The sequence below is a fragment of the Pteropus vampyrus genome, unplaced genomic scaffold (genome assembly GCF_000151845.1).
Source record: "Pteropus vampyrus isolate Shadow unplaced genomic scaffold, Pvam_2.0 Scaffold141, whole genome shotgun sequence".
Taxonomy (NCBI): Eukaryota; Metazoa; Chordata; class Mammalia; order Chiroptera; family Pteropodidae; genus Pteropus; species Pteropus vampyrus.
In genome coordinates this window covers 4,031,238-4,047,565 of record NW_011888922.1, presented here as the reverse complement: position 1 = coordinate 4,047,565, position 16,328 = coordinate 4,031,238, and the positions used below count along the sequence as shown (strand labels likewise).

Below are 16,328 nucleotides of genomic sequence, written 5' to 3'. Positions count from 1 at the left end.
CCTGGTGCAAAAGGCTAGAGCCATTGACCTCAGCAGGTCCCCAGCTCCGAGGTCCCAACCACATCTCCTGAGAGAGTAGCCCTTCTGGGGGCCAGGCCTCCAACAACCATCTCCTTTCACCTTGGTCCTTCCTGAATCTACTGTGAAAGGAACCTTCCTTTGCCCTAGGTTTACCTCCTGGTGTTCAGCAGACTCTGGTGCAGAAGATAGGCCCAGAAAGCAGAAGCATCCTGGTCTGATAGTGCCCGTCTATACCCACACCTGTAAGCCCTACCTGCGTGGCTGCCAATCAGTCTGCCAGCCTGGGGCCACATAGAGAATCCACCAGATGTGGCTCATCAATAGAGGAAGAGCAGCTAGGACCACAGCTAGGAAAAATGCTGCCACCACAAGGCTTAATTCTGGGCAGGGGTAGGGGTGGGAATAGGGAGTACGTAGGGGATGGTAACTGCATGGCTTCAACTCAGCATCTGTGACCTTCATCTGACTCATTTTCCGTAGACAACAAGAGTACTTAGAGTCACTGAAGGTTTTGGAGGAAGGAAGGGACAGGATGCAGAGACTGCTATTTCTGGAGGACGTACGTCTTTACAATAGGGATCCCAGGGATGGTCCCAAGTACTGGACAAAGAATGGGTTTTAGTCACTTGGGTTCAAATCCTGGCTCACCACTTATGAGTTGTGTGATCTTGTTATTTGATCGCCAAGTCTTGATTTATCTATAAATGTGGATGATACTTATGTAGACTCTCTAGCCCTATAGTAAGGATTAAATGAGAACAAGTGTGTAAAGGCCAAATAAAGGTTAATTCTCTCCCCGCTAGGCTGTGCCAACCTGCCTTTTACGAAAGTGGGACTAGGGACCTGAGTCAGATTCCTAGTTCAGATTTCCTCCCCCCGCCAGCCCAGGTTCCCTGCAGGCTGACATGTTCTCCTGAAGTACTTGGAAAAGGCTGCACTAAGTGGCTAGACGGTTTATGTTTTCTGCCCTGTGTCATTGCTGTTGCTGTTGCTGTTGCTGCTGTTGTCCTTTTTACTGTTAAATACATTTTCTAGAGATAACCTGCTAAGAACTAAATAAATTCCCACTTGTATAATAAATATTTTAAAAAGCATCCTTGGTTGTTTTAACACCAAGAACGCAAAGTCAAGGGCATAGTTGACTATCTCAGTAGGCTGCCAGAATCTGCTAATTCTGCTAATGACCCTTTTTAAAATGTAAAATACTGGAACTAAGGCAAGCAGACCTAATGACTTAGTTCTTGTCTAGCTCTGTACTCCTGGGAACCTGCAAATCAATTTCTGTCCTTTCTCCCCAACCCACCTACAGCAAAGGATGGGATCTTGAGTAATTAATCAAAATTGGCTTCATGTGTCCAGAGGGGATCGATGAAAATGAACACGTAATTGCAAAAATGGAATCTGTACCAGGTGATTTATAGGCTGTGCTCAGAAAGGAGAGGCCAGGGCAAGGGCTGGGCTGGGGCCAGGACAGCAAGAGCCACACTAGGTGGTTTTTCTGTCAAGACTGTTGTGTGGCAGAGCGAGTGCGTTAAACACATGTAGTTCCAGCTTTCACATTTTTGGACCCAAGGATGGTAAGTAACTGGGAAGTGGTGGTCAGCAAAACTACCCTTAAGTGAACTATTGATAAGGGCATCCCACTTTACATTCTCCAGAGGACTTTCGCATGCATCCTCAATGGGCCATCAAAACTCCTGTAAATCAGAAACAGGTATCCTCTGCCATCAGAACTCCTACCACCTGCTCTCCCAGACTCTGAAACCAAACAGGTTCAGATAACACCATATCCTTTGCTGACCAAACTCCTACTTTCTGAATTTGAGACCCAAATAAATTTAGATGGTGATGGATACTTGTATTATTGTTACCTCTTCGAGACTCAAAGCAATTAAGACAGTCAGCCAAGGTCACACAGCTAGTAAACAGTGGAGCCTGGATTTAGAACCAGGCCTGATGGCTCTAACTCCCAGCCCTGCTTCCTAAGACCTGCCTCTTTGCCATCATGGAGTTAGGACCTCAGCCAGTCTCCTAAGATTACCCTCTAACCAAGAGTCTATGGTTTTTTGAAGTCAAGACTGTTTAGAAAAAGTGGCTACATAAAGTACAGAGGTAAGCTGACTATTATAAAACCAGCCGTTGACCGCTCTCTGCTCTGCTGTTGGCCGTGACCTGTCTCAAAACCACCCCTTTCATGTGAGCTGAGCCAGTTATTAGGCAGAATGAAGCCTTGTGGAGTCACTATGGTGAATATGGAGGCAGGTGGTGAATGTCATCATTCATTCACTCACTCGTTACTCATTCAACAAACACTTTAGAAGACATTCTCTGCAGTAGGCATTGGGCCAGAAACTAGGGCTACAATGATGAACAGAATGATCTGGTCCTTGCCCTGGTGGAGAACAGTCCAGTGGGGAGGACACACACATGAGTAGATGACACAGTACATGTGGTAAGTTCCATGATGAAGACACACAGGGAGCATCTTACCCAGCCTGGGAGGTGCGGGAAAGGCTTCCTGGAGATGTCCCCTGAGCAGAGTCTTGAAGGATGAGTTAGCCAGGTGGAGAAGCAGAAGGGCAATCTGAGCAGGTAGGGTGGCGTGGGTAAAGGCATGGAGGTGAGAAGCAGCATGGTGCACTGAGGGGACAAGAAGCTTCTGTAGGCTCTGAGAAGCCCACGGATGGTTGAAAGCAGGTGTGACATGGTCAGATTTGCATGTTCTAAAGATCTCTCTGGCAGTTTAAAGCAGTAGCAATGGCAGGAATTTATTTCTCTCAGCATCTGAAGCTCTCTTGGCCCCAGATAAGATGTCTGGGTTGATAGTTAAAATCCAATGCTAAAATCACAAGTGATTGAGGGCCACTTATGTGAGGACAAGGGACAAAGAGTTAAGCTTAGTTCCACTGTTTGAAATTAAATGCACAAAATGGTGGTCTCTGATCCAATGCCTCAGGTAATAGTAACTTCATCTTGGTATCTCTAGTACCAAGTATTTCTTATGAATGAAAAATTCGTTGGATCATTCTGTATTCAATAACCATGCATTTTAGTCACCCAGTCAATTTAGTACCCAAGGAAGAAAACCTGTATATTTGACTGAGAGAAGTGGTCAGCTCAGTAAAGATGTTTGAGCCAGTCGTGTATGAATTCCTCATCAAATTCTATTTCTGCTGGTTTGTATCTGGGTCCCAAGATTTAAAGAGGATCTAGGTAAGCCTTCTAGAAGGCCTGTTTGGCCTGACCAGACTGGCACTGTATAGCATGGCATGGTAGTTTAGTTGCGTCCAACCTGATTCACTGCGTGTCAGCCTCAGCCTCCCTCAGGGAAGGGAGAAACAGCACAGGCTGTGGAGCAGAAGACCTGGGCTCCATGCTACCTTTGTCTCTCTGAGCCCACCACACTGGCAGGTATCTTTCCTTTCTGAACTTCCTTCCCTTTCCTATTGCCTGGACAAACACCTGCTTCACAGCATTAGGAGGAGTCAATGGAATGGCACAGAAAAAAATGCTTTGTGAGCAATCGATAAATATAAATTGTTAGAACATTATCGTTTAGGTCTGTGGATTCAAGGTAATTCGATAGCTGGAATTCTTTAAAATGATCTTCCTAATTGGTGTTTGCCTCAGTCAACTTCATGTATTGTCAGAGATTACTCATAGTTAACTATTTATCAGGAAGACAGTGAACACAGACCTTTCAAGTACTATAAAGGGAAGGGGAGGGGCCTGAAATGACCTGTATTTAGTATCCACTATGGGTTCCCTACAGCCATCATGTCATTTCATCCTCGCTCCTCTCGTCTGAGGGGGGAATTAGAGTTCTCATATTCAGAAGAGGACGCCAAGGCTCAAGAAGGTTAGTGAATGACACAGGGTTGCACAGCCTGCACCGATTTCTACCCATGAACCTTGTGACTCTCTTTGTGCACTGCCGGTGTTAATTAATATTCACACGATAAAGAATAAAATACAGGCAGGCGCACTTTGGCGATATTGCCGGTTTGGTTCCAGACCTCCACAGTAGAGCGAGTCGTAATCTTTTTGCTGGTGGAAGGTCTTGCCTTTAATTTGTAAAATATGCAACATCTGTGAAGCTCAATAAAGCAAAGCTCAAAAAAACGAGGTATGCCTGTCTGTATTTATGTTAATTCTGGTATTACAGATATTCTAGGACGGTCCAGGGGTTATGAGAATCTACGCATTAGTGGCAGTGGGAGGAAGGAGGTTTGGACTGTGTGCCCGGTTCTGCATGAGTAGGGCCTAAGAGAGGGATGGTTCCAGTCCTTTGAAATAGCTGCCTTTACTGTCTCAGTGTCCTCGGCTGCCCCAGCCCTGCTGGCCTCAGGTGGGGCTAGGGTAGGGCCTTGCCCTAACTGTAGATAGTCCACACGTAAGTGATTACACCCTGAAAGAAACTTTTTACACCTGTGGTACTGAAAATGTAAGACATTTTAGCAGTACAAGGACCTGGAAACCACAATGATACGCTTAGGGAGTTCCTAGCCTTTGTGCAATGCAGCTTGACACTCCCCAGATCTAAGAAAGCAGGTTATAAATTTTTAAATTTGAGTGAAAAAAAAGAGAGAAGAATTTCACTAAGAACAGACAAACACTAAGGAAGAATTAAAATACACTTATAACCAATTTAGCAATGATGACCTATTTTAAAACCAGAGGGCTGGTTTTAATTTCATTTGTTTGCTGTTTTAGGGAAGTGATATTAGACATGAGTTATAGATTCACCTCCTGGGCTTTGGGCAGCATCAGGGAGCTTGGTGGGAGGTGCAGGGCAAGGTTCTGGGTGAGCCCTGACTACTGGGCAGCAAAGATAAAGCTAGATAAACGGCAGCAAAGATAAACGGCTCTCCACCTTCCTGCCTTCTTCATTGCCTGATTCCTGTCCTCACTCTGATTCTGAGTGTGTGTCACCTTCTCTCAGGTTATTCTCAGTGTCTCCATCTTGTGTTTTTCTCCCTTTCTGCCTCTATTTCTCTCTCTTTCTTGCCTTTCTTTCTACTCTTCAATCTCTGGTTTTGATCAAAACAATCCTTAATTGACCAAAAGAAAGCTGAATAATATATTTTTATGTATGTTTTATATATTTAACAGTATTTTTGTGTGTGTGTGCCTCATATAAAAGCAGGCAGGTGGGTGGAATTTTTCTGTTTATCTGGAAAACAAATACACAGTGGTTTTTTGACATGTACAAGCCTTGACTGATTTCTACCAAGCCTCCTCCCCAAGACCCAGAAATAAGGGATGGCAATAGAATAAAGGTCACAGCCTAGAGTTCCTAGCCTAAAGTAAGAGAGGACCTGTGGGTGTGTTGCCCAACATGTAGAGAAAGTGAGAAGCATGATGGCAGGGAGCATGCAAAGGTGTGGGGTGTGGTCTGGGTATGTGGAATGGAGGTCCCAGTTAGTGGCTGCCCACTCACATGGCACCAGGCCTTTCCAGGATGGGCTCTGACACTCTACAGCCTTTGCCTTGACCTTCCCTGAATGAACTGCTACCTCAGGACCTGAGCTCACCTGGCGTTGGACCCCTTCACACCATGCAGCTCCCTCTGTCCGGCATGCCTTGACCACCTGGTCATCATCTGCCCACCCACCGAGGTCCTCCCTGATCCATGGGACCAGCTAGAACAAATTCCTCCTTCCTGCACTGCTGTGATCAGAGGTGGGAGCTCCGTCATCCTGGCTTCCTAGTGCCCAACACAGTGCTTGGCACATAATAGGTATTCAACCAACATATGTTGGAAAAAGGATGAGGGATCCCATGTAGGATCTTTTGTCTCCCACTTTAGCAGAGGAAGATCAAAGTGGGCAAACTTGGCCCGAGCTCTGAGGTTGCCACCCAGATCTGTTCTGCTGCCTGTAGGCCTGCCCTGCATACCTGCATCCCACCCACTATCCAAGCTTCCCTCCCCCATGAAGCCTTCTGATTCTCCATTCTTGGCAGGAAAAAGCCTGTCCTTCATCTGAGCTCCCGGCTACCTGGTCTGTCGTTACCTTATTTGGACCTCCCTTATGGCTGTTTCCACACCCCCATGTTTGGCACACACAAGACTTACACCCCTGTAACCTATACTGTGAGCCAGCCCCAGAGGGTAGAACCTCCATAATGACCAGATTAAACGACTAAGTGAAGGCATTTCTACCATCCCTTGGGAGGAGAAAAAAGCCAGAACCAACAGTCCTGTTGGTCTACAGGAAGGGGATGGAGAGTCAGGGCCCAGTCTCCTAGTGTGGCGAGGACGTGCTGGGCGCAGGTGGTCACTCGTCCCCAGCAACATGGGATCAAAACATTACACTACCTTGTTGGCCAGTGGGTCTCCCGGTCCATCTTCGCCTTTCCCAACACTTAGCTCTGACTGCTCGCAATTAGAATCTGAGAGGCAATCTAAAAGAGTCAAGGTGCATTATGGAGAACCCCGGAAAACTGCGGGGCACAGCTCCTCTCGTGGGGAGCAGCTCCTTCACCTCCTCAGCTGGGCCTTACCAAGGAAATAAGATCAAGAAAGTGGTATTCGTCTTTAGCATTTATTTATAATTGGAAAACTGTTTGTTTGTTAGTTAGTTTGTTTTTTCTGAGCAGGCACAGACCACAAGCACGTCACAATCAATTGGCTATACATGAATATTTTTGTCAATTTCTTACTAACAGCAGGAATGAAATAGCACCAAGAGAGGTGTGCGCTACACATTACATAGACAATCTGTGGTATGCAACAAAACTCAGGCCACAAAATTGTAGTTAGACACTTCCTGTCTGTCTTGGGGAGGCAAAGATATGATGAACCGAATGGGAGTGCTAGCAGGGAATGCAAAGCTGTGGAAGCCAACACCCAGCTTTATTTTTAGGATTATTTTTGCCGGCAAGCGAAGCAGACAGTGGGAAAGCTTCAGTCTTCCCTATCTTGAGAGGGGAGTTGAGGAACCATAGAGAAATGTACAAAAATGGGCAGAACGGGCATTGGAAGCTTGGTCACCTTCAGAAAGGCAGAACAGAAATACTGCTTGTGAAACTGAAATCAGTTTCTATCAGCACGTTTGGGGTACAGAACAAGACTGGCTGAGTTTTATTTGTAAACAGTAGAAATCAAAGGAAGTTTTTTGCCAGTGAAGTGACACATTCAAGAGTCAAAGTGAACTACAAGCAGGTATGGAAAAGATGGGGATACTGAGGGGTTGAAAAAGACCTTATACAAGTCATCTCAAGCCTCAGGTGCTGCAAGGTTGGGAACCTAGTCTCGGGGGCTGCCAGGACTCCGGGTGGAGAACTCAACCATTTGGGCATCACAAACTTGAATCAGACACAAGAGTCAAGTCTCATGTATCCTCTGGTCGTGCTGCCATGGAGACAGACTTATTTTTACTACCTGCCATGTCTAGCACAACTTCTGACACAGGCATTCAGTAAGTGCACATTGAATGAACAGTCCCCTGTGCATTGTAAAGTTTGATTTACTTCATCTGTAAAAAATATATGACTGTTCTATGGAGAAATCTAAATTGTGGCTAACATCGACATGCCTGACTAATGCCAAATCTTGAGGAAATGAACATACATTGGCAAATTCTCTGGGTAAAGTTAAGATCACATTGCTAGAGCTCTCTGGTTAATGTTAAGATTAGCTAGCAAATAGATGGAATTAGTACAGAGATCAACTCTGTCATTTTCAGATAGGCATCAAAATTTGTGATTCATAAACACTAAAGTCACTAACATTTTCTACCTTCCTCAATACTTCTCCTTCCTCACAGTTCCATACCCTCAGAGAGAAAGGAGGATGCCAGCAGGCCTGGCCAAGTGTATCATTTCTAGTAGTCCTACTCTCTGAAGAAATATGGCCCGCACGGCTCATGCCTAATTAATCTGCAAAAGACTTCTCAATCAACATCACGGTGAGAAACGAACTGGTGTGAACTGAGGCTTTGCTGCTTAAACGGTCAGAATATGAGAGAGCATGTGGAGGCTCAGCTTCCTCCAAACAGAAGGACCTCAAGGATTTTTAAGGTAAGGAAGTGTGAGAACTTCACTCACCATTTTCCTTACAAAGGAGAAGTAAGCCTGAGCAGAGGCTTGGAGTCACACAATGGTCCAGCAATTCCCGAATGCTGGCAACAGTAAGCACTTTAAGGACATGAGAAATAAAGCATACTGAGCAACATACACATCACGAGGTTTGCAAGTGTAATTTTTCTGGTAGATATTTTGGGGTCCCTCACGAGCACTGAGGTCTCTTCACAACTCTCTGACTAATGCCTACAACACAACTCTAGCACAGCTAAGGTGGCATTTGACACCATTGGGGGCTTTGGCCACACAGAAACGCAACACATAATTCACTGAGAGCTTCTTTTACTCATTAACGAGGTCAAAAATGCTTGCTAATTACTTAGCAGGGAACTCTCGTAGTCTTTAGCTAAGTTGCAGAAATTTTCTATAACCTGAAGCTCAGCATCCTCTGTCCTCTCTGAGGAACAGAGCAAGAACAGTTCAGGAAGGGAGAGTAAACATTGCCACACTTGCCACTACGTCTGCTTCCCGCCTTGTGTTTCTCAGAAGCAGGAAAGTCACATTCTAAACACACTATCCCTCTATCTTGAACCTTCTTCCTCAGTCACCTGTAACCAGCTGTCTGCAAAATGGCAGCACCGGATAGACAGTCTGCTGCGGAAGAACAGGAAATAATCCTCTCATTTTTGTCATCTTCCTATGATGTCTAGAATGTACCTAAAATACCTAATCTTTACCCTGACCTACTTTTAGTCATCAATGGCATATATTTCACTTGCTATACAATTTAAAGCCCACTGATAGGAAACTAAATGCAGCCACACATTTCTAACAGACGATTCTATAAAAAAAATCACTTAAACTTAACAGACACAACTTATTTATTGACATTAAGGCCGAGGTTTTCTTGTGTTTGTTTTTCAAATATTTCCACAAATGTTAGCAATCACTGAAGCCCAAGCTGAGCTTCTCTAGCACATGATAACTCTTTGAATTTGGAAAAGAACACATTTACCTAAAGTTCCAAATTGATTACTGACACTGACCTTGGGGAGGAACAGGAAGAGGACACCCCATAGACATTTCTAAGCACTACCAGGAGAGGGCTTCTGCAGCCATCTGGGCTTGCCTCTGCGCACTAAGCCCTGCCTGCCTTCCCCACCAGCACACAGTTTCACCTGCCGTGGGAAGGAACAGCCAGCCAGTGAGCCGCACTTCCTCGGGTTCCAGGGACCCTGGGCATGGACGCAGGCCGCTCTCGCCCTGCTAGTCTAGATTTGCAGAGGAGGCACGCCATACGGTCTTTGAAGGAGCATTCCTCCGTTAAAAGAAACCAAACCAAAGAGCTCCTGGAACACTCAGGACCAAAGCAGATGAGAAGCCTCTAATCAATTTTGTGGCCTTTTTGTTGGTTGGTTAAAAAAAAAAAAAAATAAGGAGAGAAGAATAAAAGGAAAGTGCAGTGAAATTTACTCTTTCGCCTCAGCCAGTTTATTGTTCATCTCTTTACTCTGCTCCTTGTCCTCGGATCGGGCAGCACTGGGGCCCTCTGCGCTCTTTTTCTTAGAGGCCCGGCCCGACACCGTCTGTTTGTCTTTGACCTTCCTCGGGGGCTTGTGGCTCGCTGAGGTCTTTTTTGGTTTGGAACTCTGAATACTAGGTTTCTCCACCTGCACGAAGAGACAGACAGACCACAATACAGAAACACAAAAGGGGAGGGAGTGGGAGAGAGAATTTAGAGAGGAGACATGATTAATTAAATGATGGTAAAGGCGACATTTGACACCGAGGGAGCACAATGTAGAAAGTGTGTTCAATGACGTCAGGTCACTCGGCTTCTCCCATGGTCAGTCATTTGGCAACACTCTCGCTGACCACATGGGCTCCCTGGCCTGCCAGCTCTCACCCTGGACCACCCAGGCAGTGAGTGGACTGTGTTACTATTTGCACTATCAGCTTCCCCTCCCTGTGGGAAGATTATACCTCCTCACCTTGTTCAAGTCAGGCAGGCATATGATTTGCTTCAGTCAGTGAAATGTGAGCAGAGGTGACTCAGGTCACCTCCAGGCAGACTCCATCAGCCTATGCTTCCCAGTGCTCTCTTTCCACTGCCACAGAGAGGCTGCTCCTTCACCCTGAGTCCCAGACTGAAGAAGTGACAAGGAGGAGAGTTGCAGCCAACCCACGATGGGTGTATATTATAAGAAATAAACTTTTGTTGATGTAAGACACAGAGATTCCAGGGTGGTTTATTACCACAATTCCTAAGTTGGCCTTTCCTCTGTTTCTGTCTCTAGGCTGGTGAGTACATATGGAGAAAAGCTTTCACGGAGATGCTTTGGACAGGCAATCTTGTCTCGGTGAGGCCTTTAGAACTGCCAAGCCCAGCCATCTGCTCCTCCTCTCAGGCTGGCTCCCTGAACCATATTCCCCAGAGCAGCTGTTCAAGCTCACTCCATTCTCCCCAAGCTCCCACCTCAAGCTCTGTCCTCCTTATTCCTAGGAGATGGCCTTCCCTTCTCTTTCTCAAGAACTCTGAGGTCACTGGGTATGATCTCTCAATATGCCACGCCCCCATCCATCTCTAGATTTTTTTTGAATCTTCTTTTGTGCAAAGCCAACCCTATGTCCTGGGTCCCACTTCATCTGTGGAAGGTGGACAGAGATGACATTGGGCCTCACAGCCTAGGTCACTTACTCATTGAGGTCCAGGGGTTTTCAGTCACCCCTGAGCTGTGTGTAAGGTAACCAATCATCCTGGTTTGCCTGGGACTGAGGGCTTTCACGGAACATGAAACTTTTAGTGCTACAACTGGAGGAGGAGTCCAGGCAAACTGGGCCAGTTAGTTATCTTATCTGTCAACCAGTCCTGGGCCAAATAGCAAATCACTGAGTGCAAGACTTTAGGGCAAAGCAGAGAAAAGGCTATTTAGGTTCTCAGACTTTTTCTGCTATTACAGATGGGAGAGCTGATATTCGCACGATTCTCTATGGCCTGACCTCAAAGAATAAACTCTGGCGTGTATGATTCCTGTTTTAGCAGCTTAATCTCCAACATGCTTTTCTCTCTCTCTCTCTCTCTCTCTCTTTTGCTCTTCTTCTTCTTCTTCTCTTTCATGCATTCTGGGATGCAAATAAGGCAAAATAGTGTCGTTAGAGGAAAATCCCTGAATCCACCGTAAGTTACTTAGAAATGTAAATCTTTCACAAACTGTTTATTATAGTAATAAATTACTCAGAGCGCATCTTGCAGCTGATATGACAGGCATACTGTGACAGACCAAGAATTGCTGGTGGATGGTGTTTATTGAGGGAAAGGATAAAAAAGGATGGTGGGGTGAGGAGGAAGTGTCCAGTGACTGGGGCTGAGGATGAGGCAGGGGCCAGGGTGGGAAGGAAGCAGGCAAAAATGCCTCCAATACCGGGCCAGCACTTCAGGGGCAAACACAATTAATTTAAGACAAGGGATTTAAGCCCAGGTGAGATTTTCTGCCACTTTATTTCTGGGCTTCTTAAAATCAAGAGCTGGTTCTCTAGACATCTGCCAGTCTTCAAGATGTTTTTATTTTGGATAATATTCCTTTTTCACATTCCCTTTGAATTGAATGAAGGTTCCTGTTAAGAAGCCCTGTTCCTGTTTTTAAGTCTAGTCCTAGGTATTTTATTTAATTATTTTTTTGTGATTGTAAATGGGATTGCTTTCCTCATTTCTCTTCCTGATGTTTCTTTGTTAGTATATAGATATGCAACAGATTTTTGTATATTGATTTTTTTTATCTTTCAACTTTACTGTATTCATTTATTATTTCTAATAGTTTTTGGTGCAGTCTTTAGTGTTCTCTGTATGTAAAATCATGTCATCAAAACCACAATGAGATATCACCTCACACCTGTTAGAATGGCTATTATCAAGAAGACAAGAAATAACAAGTGTTGGAGAGGATGTAGACAAAAGAGAATCCTTGTGCACTGTTGGTTGGAATGATTAGTGCAGCCACTATGGAAAACAGTATGGAGGTTCCTCAAAAAAATTAAGACTAGAATTACCATATAGCCCAGCAATTCCATTTCTGGGTATTTATCCAAAGAATAGGAGAACACCAATTTATAAAGATGTCTGTACCCCTACGTTCATTGCAGTTACAATAGCCAAGATGTAGAAGCAACCTAAGTGTCCATCGACGGATGAATGGATAAAGAAAATGTGTATACACACATACACATACACACACAATGGAATACTAAATAAAAAAGATGAAATATTGCCATTTGCAACAGCATAGATAGACCCTGAAGGTATTACGTTAAGTGAAATTAAGTCAGACCGAAAGGACAAAAACTGTACGATTTTACTCGTAGAGGAATTTAAAACAAAAAGTAACAAATGAACTAACAAAACAAAAACGAACTCACAGATACACAAAACAGAATGGTGGTTACCAGAAGGGAAGGGGGTAGGTGAGGGCGAACTGGGTAAAGGGGGCCAAATATATGATGGTGGACAGAAACTAGACTTTTGGTGGTGAGCATTCAATTGAGTTTACAGATATCAAATTATAAAGCTGTATACCTGAAATTTATATAATGTTATTAACCAATGTTACCTCAATAAATTTAACAAAAAGAAAAAGAAAGCCCTTCTGTCTCAGAGTGATACAAAGAAAAGGAAGGATTTTACAAGAGCCCTTGGGAACCAGGCCCCCATGCTCTGCTGCAGTGAACCCCTCAGTTCCAGCCTGTGCTGATGGGTTCCCCACAAGATCCGTCTCACCTTTGGGAGTTCCTTGAAAGGTTCGCTATAGAGGCTGCGTATTCTTCTGCGCTCAGTGACCTTATTATCAGCTGGTGTTGGCTTATTGGCTTCCCCTTTGAACTGGGCACTGTAACTGGTCTCATGAACCATCTTATCATCTGGAGGCTTGTACTGGGGCTTCGCTTTTATAGGCTTCACAGGCTTGATGTCTGTCCATGCTCTGAATTCATTCCTGTGAATCAAAGAAAGTACAGTGATAGGAAACATCATAAGCCTGGAAGCAGTGCTCCTCACACAGGGCTGCAAACTCAGCAAGTTGGCATTTAGTGCTTGTGGCACTGACTGATGTGTGGCTGAAGAATTAACTCCACTCTGTCCTCACGGATAAGCATAAGTTTTTCTCCTGCCAAGTTAATGTGGGCTGTGGCAATAGCGGTAGTACCTTGGAGAAGAGCTCAGGCTCCCAGATCCCACTGTATGATCAGGGACAGGCAATTCTAATCTTTGGGCCTCATTTTCCTGATATCTAAAATGAGGCTGAAAAACTCAGTCCATTCAGTCTTTCATGGGTTCTACACATCTAATTGAGTGCCTGTTGTGTGTGAGGTTAGAGCTGGGAAAGTTACATGAGAATGTGTCAGGCATTGTGTTAGACAATGTGCCTGGTATATTGCAGTCAAATGATGAACGTCAGTTCCCTTCCCCGCTTTGTCATGATGAAGACCCTTTGTGATCCAGAATTCTTAAGGATAATTCCTCCCTTTGGTAGCAGAGGGCTTGCTTCTTATGGTGCTAGAACTTGCTCTGATGCCAGCCCAGGAGTCAGGGCGGTGGGTGGGGGGACTGGTTCTGGAGTGAAGTCAGAGAGGCTGATAGGGAGCTGGCTAGAATAGGGGGGAGCAGGTCCAGGCAGAATGGGGAGTACAGGAAGAGGGTCATAAGAGGCATGGCCCCCTGTGGGGGACCTGCAGGAAGTTCAGGTGTCTGGGTTGAAGCTTATGGGGAAGGGCATAAGAAGCTGGATAGATCATGAAGGTCCTGCTAGCTATGCTAAGGAGATGCTTAGGACTGTAACAAAGAGTTACCAAATGATTTCAAGCTTAGGATGAGTATGGTTAGATTACTTTTAGAAAAGAGAATTTTGCAGCAGTGCGAATGGTGGACAGAAAGGAGAGGTGAGGCAGGAAGCCAGGAGGAAAGTGGAGGCCCGAACCAGGATAGTGGCACTGGGGACGGAGAACAGGGCACTGTTTCAAGAGGGACGTGGGCAGGACTTGAAAACAGCTGCACTGTGGGAGGTCAGGGTCAGGGAGAGAACTGGGGAAACTCTAGGGCTTTGGGCTGTGGGCGGGAGTGCTATCCACTGAGACTGGAAAACTGGGAGAAGGAATTTGGGATGAGAGTTGAGACCTTCCTGATTCTGATAATGCCACCCATCCACTCTGGCATCAAAGCTACTTTTTGGTCCTTTCCTCGCTTCTCCTCCTCCCTTCTCCACCTTCCAAAGTTTCAACCAGTTACTAAGACCTGACTTCTGAATCATTTTGGCTCTACATACAGGCCTAGGGCTGACCCTGGTTACATGTGGGGCTCTGGTCACCATTACCTGCCTGAGGCTCCAGGCTGCCTCCCTTCTTCCCACTCCTCAGGACTGAAGCCCCGTCTGTTGGACGTGCCCCTAATACTTGGCCTAAACCTCCTAGCAGCCAAACAAGTAACAACCTGGGTCCTAAATATATGATGGCAGAGACCTGAGTTCTCTGCTCCTATCCCTGCCTGATTCCAGAATTAGAACTGAGATAGGTGTACACTGGCCCTGATCACTGTTTCTGGGCCATCTCTCCCAGGCCAGCCTCTGCAGCTTTCTGGATGTCTGCCGCAGCCCCTGTGGGCTGGCAAGTGTCTCAGTGTGAGTGTTTTCCATGGGGTGTGTCCTTAGGGCAAAAGTGTGGTTACCCCTGATCCTGAACATCTTTGGCACATTGTCTTCATATGAGACCATGTTAATGAGTACCATATTAAGTTAATTGTAATTATGACAGACTGTTAGGTTTAAATACAAATTTCGTTACTTTGAACTCTCCGCTAAACTTTCCTAGCCATATGTAACAACTAATCACGTCATAAAAATAAAATTAGCTGCTATTCTTTAGTTACCTTTCATAAGCTGGTGTGTGTGTGTGTGTGTGTGTGTGTGTGTGGTTGGTATATTTTCTATAATCTTTACAACACCTTTGAAAGGAGGTAGTATTATATTCCTTTTACAAAATAAAGAGTAACCAAGACTCAGAAAGTGGCTTGCATAAGGCCAAAAAACTGGCAAATAGCAGAGTTGAAATCTGAACCCAGGTCAGTCAGGCTCCACAGACTACATCCTTCCCACTGCACTTGGGCAATGTGCTATAGCTACAGCATGGGTCTGCACTGAAGGCGCTTGTACAAGGTCTGGCCTGCTATCTGCAATGCTGTGGAGGGTTCATATGACACAGACTGGGCTAGATGACACCTGAGCTCCTCCAGCTTTGAGATACCCCACCCACAGCAGTATGGGCCACATGCTCAGGTCGGTCATGTTCAGGGCCTCTTGCTACAAGTTCATGAACCCCTGGAGCCATGAACTTCCCTTTCTGTGAAACCATGTTCTGGCTTGATCATTCATTCATTCATTCATCCGACATTTGCCAAACATGAGCCATTGGTGTGACATGTGGCCCACGGGGAGGGGTACACCACAGTCGAGGTGTCTGTAGTTTAGTGGCTTAGGCTTTGTCCATGTGTGACCCTAAGCAAACGGGAGAGAGTTCAGAGGGAAAGGGAAAAGACTGTTCAATTCCGAAGCAGAGGAGTGGGGAAGGAGGCACTGAAAGAAACAGCAGGAGACGAAGGGAATTCAGGCGGCAGTCTGTATCTGTACATTCAGAGAGCAGGTGGACTGCTCAGGGTGCAGGAGGGGATGTCGAGATGACTGGGCTAGGTAGAAGCTGGGCCAGGCTATACAGACCCTGAAATGCTATGTGTGGTAGGTCTGGGGAGCCACTGAACGTTCCTGAGAAAAGCAGCACTATTCCTCCATTATGGTGTCCTTCTCCTCTCAGACTGCTCCAATTTTAATTGTTCTTCAAGCCCAGCTCAGGGCTCTCCTCTTCCAGGAACCCTTCCTGGATTTCTCAGTCCAAAGTTTCCCCTCTCTCAGTTCCTGAACCCTTTACTCTACTGCTCAACTTTGTGGTTCCTTATGTAGTTTCATGTTGTTCTTTAATGCTTACCTGAATTCATTTTGTCTCTCTTGAGAGATAAGATACTTAATAGAAAACAGAACTCTACCTTCGAGTCCAATCTCATTTGCGTGGCTGCAGAGGGATGTCCTTGAACTTATCCTGTGTCAGACTGCAGGTTAGAGGCAGATCTGAACTAGGACTTCAGTCCCTGCCTGCTCCGCCAGGGCCCTTCCTTCATGCAGGCCATGCTCCATATCTTTCTCACATTCTTCACAGGATGTAAAGGCTTGGCATTGAGTGGGCTTTTAATA

General features: G+C 45.5%; 1 protein-coding gene across 1 annotated transcript in view; it reads right to left on the bottom strand.

The window, feature by feature from the left end:
• The window catches only part of MAP6 (microtubule associated protein 6), a 70,353-nt gene that overhangs the window by 9,014 nt on the left and 45,011 nt on the right, over positions 1 to 16,328 (bottom strand). The window contains exons 2-3 of the mRNA XM_011368402.2: positions 12,818 to 13,031; positions 9,520 to 9,716 (exon numbers count right to left, since the gene is read on the bottom strand). Of these exons, the coding sequence (XP_011366704.1) occupies positions 9,520 to 9,716; positions 12,818 to 13,031 (411 nt within the window). The remainder of the gene's footprint in view (positions 1 to 9,519; positions 9,717 to 12,817; positions 13,032 to 16,328) is intronic.